Source organism: Uranotaenia lowii, chromosome 3, assembly GCF_029784155.1.
Source record: "Uranotaenia lowii strain MFRU-FL chromosome 3, ASM2978415v1, whole genome shotgun sequence".
Classification (NCBI taxonomy): domain Eukaryota; kingdom Metazoa; phylum Arthropoda; class Insecta; order Diptera; family Culicidae; genus Uranotaenia; species Uranotaenia lowii.
The window spans coordinates 181,067,103-181,074,985 of NC_073693.1; the positions used below are offsets into that span (position 1 = coordinate 181,067,103).

At 35.2% G+C, this 7,883-nt stretch overlaps 1 protein-coding gene across 1 annotated transcript in view; it reads left to right on the plus strand.

The window, feature by feature from the left end:
• The window catches only part of LOC129751111 (uncharacterized), a 46,676-nt gene extending 39,702 nt beyond the window's left edge, over nt 1-6,974 (plus strand). Inside the window, exon 4 of the mRNA XM_055746418.1 lies at nt 6,467-6,974. Coding sequence (XP_055602393.1) covers nt 6,467-6,584 — 118 coding nt within the window. The 3' untranslated portion in view covers nt 6,585-6,974. The remainder of the gene's footprint in view (nt 1-6,466) is intronic.
• Nucleotides 6,975-7,883: the final 909 nt, after the last annotated feature.

Sequence of the window (7,883 nt, forward strand, 5' to 3'; positions counted from 1 at the left end):
TTTTCGTTGATTTTATCATACATTCGGGGACGACGACGAAATTCTCTTTTTAATAATCACAATTTTTGTACAATACTAGGAAATTTAATGCAAACTTACCGTTTCATATGACCTCTGAGAATCAATCTTTGATTTCAAGCAGTTTTCAGAAGAAACAAACGGACCAAGACCAAATTAACGATTTTGATTTCGGTGGGTGTGGCTATAATTCGATTTTTTTTTCAAATGTTATCCCAGAAAACACAAAACTTTTTAAACGTGTAAAAACACTGAAGATGAGTTCGGCCGATGACATAGTGAAAACGATGCGATGCGAATTGGCGAACGCGGCCAATGCGAACTCGAGCGGCGGAACAAATTGACATCTGCTTCGTCGCGTTGAGTATGTCAGGTTTAAGCGATTCACATACATTTTCATCAAATGTGGTTCGCCGCATTGAATCGCATCGCATTCACTATGTCATCGGCCTTCGGTATATTATCTTCAAATAGCCATGTTGTCTGCGTAGAAAATGGTTTCTGGTATCTTCAAATAAAAATTCGATATCGAATTTTGAATACGGCGAATGCGCCAACATAGCTGTTTCGAGAAAAAAGCGTTCAAAGTTAGACAGCTCCATAAGCTCCCAGCAAAAATATAATTTTGTTTTCTTTATTTCTCAAAACCCAAATATCCTTTAGATAACTTTGTACTATAAAAATGTAGGTCTTCAAACGTACTTTTTCTCTCAGCTGATAACTCAGTTTGTTTACATTTGGCGCATTCGCCCTATTCAAAATTTGCTACCGAATTGTTAATTTATCACGTGCAAACATTGCGGAAGAGTTTTGAAATTTTTTAGAAATTAAAGCTCTGATTTAAGCCGCAAAATGCAAAATTAAGTTTTAGTTTTTTTTTAAAACCCTTATCACCAACTAAAATTCTCTAATTAAAAAAAAATAACCGGATATTATTTTTATCTCATCATTGATAGTATGGTTTGTGTTTATTCGAGAAATATTTACCTAGTGACAATTAGGAAAAAAACATGCAGATTTGAAACATTGAAAACGAAATAAATAAAAAATAAACAAAATAATTAAATCCACATTCCATAGAGATACAGATATAAGAGTTTAAGAATTCAAAACTTTAAATCTCACGTGAGCCCTTATTACGTCGTATGACACAAAATGTAAACAAACAGTTTGATTACGAAAAAATACAAAAACTGACATAAACTAGTCGCAACTTCTTCCCATTTAGAATATTTGTAGCCTGGACAACATATTCTGTAGAACATACGACGTAATGAAAGCTTACGCGAGAAATCACGTTTTATTCAGAACCAAGATTCAGTGTCTCAAATCTGAACCATGATTTCAAATCAAGTTTTGAGAAACAAAATATGAGTTAAATTAAGTTACAATCAGAGCAAAAGCAGAAATTGCACCAAATGAGAATTTCAATTCTATGTCTTTGAAACACAAAAAAAACCTTCTCATGAGATGTTTTTGAATATGATTTTCATCAGACAAATTTTTTCATCGAATTGTTATTCTAAATGTCACAAAAGTTGAGGGCAAAGCCAAAGAGGTATTAGTGCAAAAATGATCGGTGGAAAAAAAAAATCAGAACAAAGATTAAATGTTTAAAACACAGAATCAGTTATCATTGAAAAAATCAGATAAAAAATCGAAATGAGTTTAGTACCTTAAACAAAGATCCTGAATTTTCAAAATTCAAAAAAATTATGAAACTGAACTTCAGTAACTGAAGAATCAACACAAGACTTGAAAATCCCAATGAATTAAATCTGAAAAAGATGAGATTAAGTTAATAGAAATATTCATATTAAGAAAATCACTCAATGATACTAGTAACTCAACTATCAGATCGTTTTTATGATAACTTAAGAATAATCATTTGGAAAATGATAAGCTGAATTCAGGATATTCACTTCAGTACATTATAAAATGTTGTGAGTTGAAAATGTTCCAATACAATTTCGAGTCTAAGACAGAAATTGGGGTGGAAATTTAATAAAGAAACCCTGTACTGTCGATTGGTCCAATTTAAGCAACTACAGTTTTTTTTAAAGATTGTACTTTCAAAAATAGGGATGGAAAAGGGTTTATAATTTATAAACCAGTGAAAACTTCAATAATAATGATTTAAAGGTGAAAAGTTATTATAATACGCGATAATAACCCGGATGCTGCCCGAGTAAAATTCTGAAATAATCATAACGCGAAAATATCTACTATTTTAGTGCAGTAAACCATAACTTGGAAACTTAACGTAACAATAAACATCATTGTTGTGCAAGACGTTTCAATGTAATGAAAATGAGGAGATGTTTTTTCTTTATTTTACCTGTTCTGTACAGAGGTAAGATGTCAGCGAACGGACTCAGTCTGCCCGGGTTCGATTCTCGGTCGCTCGAAACTTTTTGAGTAGTCAACCAAGCTAAGCTTTTTTACCTGTTCTGTACAGAATATCAAAACTGATATGTTTCGATAAAAAAAATGAAAATTTGAGGTGTTTTGCCTCGTATTCTTCTTAATTTTTTTGTCGAATTCGAATTTGTCCAGAAGATTTTGATATTCTCAACTCGCAAAATGTGAGAGAGCTCCCTCACTGCTTACTTAGGGGGCCCTCTTAATTTTTTAAAGACAAAAACTAATCTAGACATTATTTCACGGGGGCATTTAGTTTTTTTAGATTTCTTTTCAGTTGTAGTATGATTGAAGTAATGTTAAACAATTTTTTCTCCTCGGGGGCCCCCTTGAGCCGGGGGGCCCGGGGCAATTGCCCCTTTTGCCCCCCCCCCCCTTTAATCAGGCCTTGCTCCTATGTTAAGGATAGAACCGTTCTATAAAATTTGAATTTGTTTCTAATGTTTGCTGGCTTTTGTCCCGCTGGTTTTCTAGCAAAATTTCCAGAAAAATGAATTGTTTGAAACGATCAGCAAACTCAATTGCTGGAAAACCAGCAATCTGAAAGATTTGCTTTTCTGGAAACTCACAAATTCGGTCCAAATTGATTTGTTTTTATTGTATTTTTTCACCAAAATAAGGAATATCTGCATCGTTTTGTTTCATTCATTCATTTTTTTTTTATTCCAAACTATAGACACATTTTTTTTCTAATTTACATGTTTTTCAGCGGCTGTAAATTCTATCCCTGATTAATTTCGCCGTGGCGCAAAATGTAGCTGCGGGCCATTATTATGAATTGATCATTCTGCAAAATATGAAAATTTCGTCAGTTGTATTGTAAATTTAAAGCAAACGGATCTACTTACAGATTAGTTCGCCTCAACATGTCGACTTTTTTATAAGAAAACACCGAACTGACCGATACTACATTTTTACGATCATATACGAAAATAACAGTACGGTTATACCAATGTTTGGTCTTTTATTTAAAAAAAACCGCACATTTTGTATTAAAAGGGTACTTATAAGTGATATTGTGAATAAAAAAAAAAATTAGAAACGCCGCTGGTGAACTGGCAACAAAATACAGACTTCCGACAATCTAGTACTTCACTTTTCTTTGTCTGAAGTCTTTCGGAAGTCGGAGTCCGGACTTCCGAAGTAAAATTCAGTGCTGGTGCGTTAATATTGAGAATTTAAATAATTTTTTTATAAACGTCGCTGGTGAACTGGCAACAAAACACAGACTTCCGACAATCTAGTAATTCACTTTTCCTTGTCGGAAGTCGGAAGTCCGGACTTCCGAAGTAGCGAAAGTGGATTAGCGGAATTAGATCCAGTGAAACCCTGGTAACCCCAAAGTGACATATATTAGTTGTTAAACTTTTTCAAACTGTTCAACTTTGGTCCAAATACTCCAAATCACGTCGTTCACCAATTCTAAAAAATGTTCTATAAATCTATTATATAGGACCACCGGTTCTAAGTAACCATAAGCTTTGAAGTTTAGCATTTTTTCAGTATTGCACCTGCACTAAATCAACATTATTTTCATTTTATTTTTATTTATTTAACAGATTCTAGGCTTCAGCCTTTGATCCTAACTAGTTACAACACATCTATGATAAAAACATCTTAAGTCTATATTTTATTTGTTCTCTAGACATAGTCAGTTTGATTACATCAGCATGTGCGTTGTAAAGCGGCATCATTCTATAGATAGGTTAATTACGAGTGTTGTTCTGTATTCGATTTGGAAGCTGAAACGGTCTCACGTTGCGCAAACTGCTACGTCCTTCGTTTGTAGAAATTTGTGATACTAAGTACGGTCAAGTCCTTTAAAAACAGCGCATCTGTTGATTTCCTCCGAGTGTCGAGTGACTCCAGTCCATACACAAGGATCGGTATTCCGGCATTTCTTCTTGCCACCCAAGGTTTCTTAAGGCGTATCTCAGAAATTCTTTTTTGAACCCTTTCAATCCTGTTTTCAGAACGTTGTAATACGGCTGCCACACTATACTGGCGTATTCAATAGTGGTTCGGATAATTCCAACATAAATAGAGACGATAGTGTAAGGATTGTCAAGCTCGTTACAAATCCTGCTTACCATTCCGTACATGGAGTTCGCTTTGGCTACGACTTGTTCAACATGTTTCGTGAAACTTAGTTCTTCATCTAACTCGACTCCCAGATCTTTCACGGGGGATTTTCTAGCTAAGGTCTAGCTGTTCTCGAAGCAATATTCGTGCACAATATTACTCACTTTCCGAGAAAAGGTAATCACTAGAGTGCCCCAAATGACCCGACTTTTGAAAAAGTTATGCGCTGCAGGCTAAAATTGATCCTTGGCCTAGTACAAGATCTCATGCCAAATTTGGGCCAGATCGGATCACGGGAAGGGGTCGCTCAATGAGCCTGAAGTTTGTATGGGATTTTGAGACATTTTGTTCGGGAGAAACATGAAAAACCAGTTTTTCATCAATAACTTTGGTTCCCGTCGGCCGATTTCTTTCAAAAACGGGTTTTCTTAAAGCCTAAATTATGAAAAACATTTCATCCGAAGACTGCGTATCGATAAGAGTTAAGACAAAAAAGTTATTGGACTTCCAAAATGGGCTTACTTTTTTTACGGTGGTATTCATCACTGCTAATGAGGCGTCAATAAGTTCGACCGCCCCGACTCATTTACAGTGATGAATACCATCCTTAAAAAAGTTAGCACATTTTGGAAGCCTAATAACTTTTTTGTCTTAACTCTTATCGATATGCAGTCTTCGGATGAAATGTTTTTCATAATTTAGGCTTTAAGAAAACCCGTTTTTGAAAGAAATCGGCCGACGGGAACCAAAGTTATTGCTGAAAAACTTGTTTTTCATGTTTCTCCCGAACAAAATGTCTGAAAATCCCATACAAACTTCAGGCTCGTTGAGCGACCCCTTCCCGTGATCCGATCTGGCCCAAATTTGGCATGAGATCTAGTACTAGGCCTAGGATCAATTTTAGCCTGCAGCGCATAACATTTCACAGGTTTTGAATTTCCCATACAAATTTGGGGCAGTCTAGTAATCACGTTACACTTTGAGGCATTGATTTTCAATCCGAAACTGCTGCAACACTCTGGAAATCCATAAAGCGCATTTCAAACAATCCTTTGGGTGCCGCACAGGGAGGAACAATTTTAGATCATCTGCGTATATTAGTATATTAGCATTTTACTAAAGCACATTAGCTTCTATCGATGCTGAAATAATGCGAGTTAAGGGCATCGGTTGCAAGAAATTTGATTCAAATAGGCCTTATTTTTCAAAGATTGTCTTATAGGTCCTAAACTAAAGTCGCTGGAAAATGTCGGAGCCATCCCAAGTAACCAAATGTCACAAAAGTTCGATTCCAGTTCACCGTCAGCAGAAAAGTTTTATAAGTTTTTTTTCCACTAAATTAGATCTTATTTCGGTGGTCCCAACCTTGAATAATTCATGCCGGATCAAATTTCAAATCCTTCTTTTGTCACTCGGAACAGTCAGTTGGAACATCGCGAGGGGGGGTGAGGGATAATAAAATATTTTTGAATATGCCAAAAATAAACAAATTCGAATAAATTGCACGAAAGCTTGTATGCAACAAAATTGCGCTATATCATTGCACAAACCTATAAATCAAGAAAAATGTAATCGAAAAATTCAATAAACTCAAGAACAGAAGAGGTGAAATAACTACCATTTTTGTAATCTTTCGGATATTTGATTTTGTTTCATTTGCATAAAATACTTCAAACTTTATTTATTCCCCCCTTCGGGTTTTTTGGAAATTTCGAGGAGGGGTTACAAAAGAAAAAAGTGATATTTGATCCAGCCTTCGACTCAATAATAAATCAGTGTTAAAAGTTTCCTACATAGTAAAATCGAGTTCTACAATTAGCTGGAAACAAAATTTTATGTATGTTCTATTCGGAGAAACTTTTCAAAATCGCAGTCAAGCAATTATCATCTGCTACCCGAACGGGTAATTTTAACTTTGTTACCTCTAATTGTTTTACATCCACAGGTCCAGTGTAGAGCCAGAACAAAGCTGTAACAGCGGCCAAAAGGCATTGGTCATTTCGCTCCTGGCGATAGTTAGTGGACTAGCCTGCCTATGGGTGAACCGAAAACTAAGAGAATGAAAGTCTCACGCGAAAGCTGCTCATCAATCATGACCAAAAACATCGCTGATGCCATGTGGTGCTCCAGCTACCATTGAAAAAGATGACAGGTGGTTCAATGAACTAAATAAATTTGAAAAAAAAAATATACAAAACGCCACCCACCTTAAGGTACCCTTTTCTTCTCGCTAAATAGACGCGCCATTCTTTCTATAAGTATGCTGACAAAGAAGAAAATAATTACAAATAAGTTTAAGCGGTTCTTCGCGTGTTAACTATTTTCATTTTATATAGTCCGGTAAACATATGTATGTGGAGCTGGAGATTTGCTGCCCTATGTATTTCAGCAAGATGTTAATTTATAGATATGTATATGAATAAACTATCTTCAACTGGTATGGAAATGCTTAAGATGGCGTTTGAAATTGTAATAAATTATAATGACAAACTAAAACCCTCTAGTCTGGACTTGATAAAAATTAAAATCTAACGGATACGCGCGACTAACGGGAGTCTGAGTTGGAATCCCTTACAAACTATTGTGTTGCGTTTTATTTGACCCTGAAATGCGATCAAGGTGAGTAGCTACTTTTTTGAAGGTAGTGTGTTCTTATTTCTTTGAATATATTTGTTAAAACCGTGAATGTAGTTTATGTAGATAAAGGTCTGTATCGATGGATGTTTCGGCAAGAGAAGTCTTATTACTAACGGCGTTGATTGAGATTGTAATTTATGAGGAACATAACGATGAAATGTGATGAAAAGTTTTTCAAATAAAAAATTACCCTTCTGCTCATTTTCAACACCTTTCACCTTATTCTAATCTTCTATCCGTCTATAATCTTTCAATTCTTAAATATTCTTTCTCAAAATTTCACCGATATAGCCGATAAAATAATTTCATAAAAATAAATTTACGGTGATCAACTCTTCATTTGAAAAAAATGTAATTTTATAGACGGATAGAAAGTTAGTGGAAATGAAAGATGGTGAAAATGAGCGGATTGAATTTTATTTAGAAGCATTCCCATATAACCAGAATTTTTCCGGCATTGGTAATCGACAGAATTTGTTGTTTCAAAAATACTTGCCGTCGTTCGTAGCTGGCTACTGTTGTGGTAGACACCGGTTGTAGCTAAAACAGTGTAGATTCGGTTTCTATCCTCAACAGTACTTGCCGGATCCTGTTGGAACTGATGACCAGCACGAAGCATATTTTAAAAAAAAAAAAATCCGCCTTCTCCATCCTGATCGTGCTGATTGATGAATAAAACAAGTAAAGTTCCTGTTCTAGTTGTATTCCTGTTTTGCATGACAGTA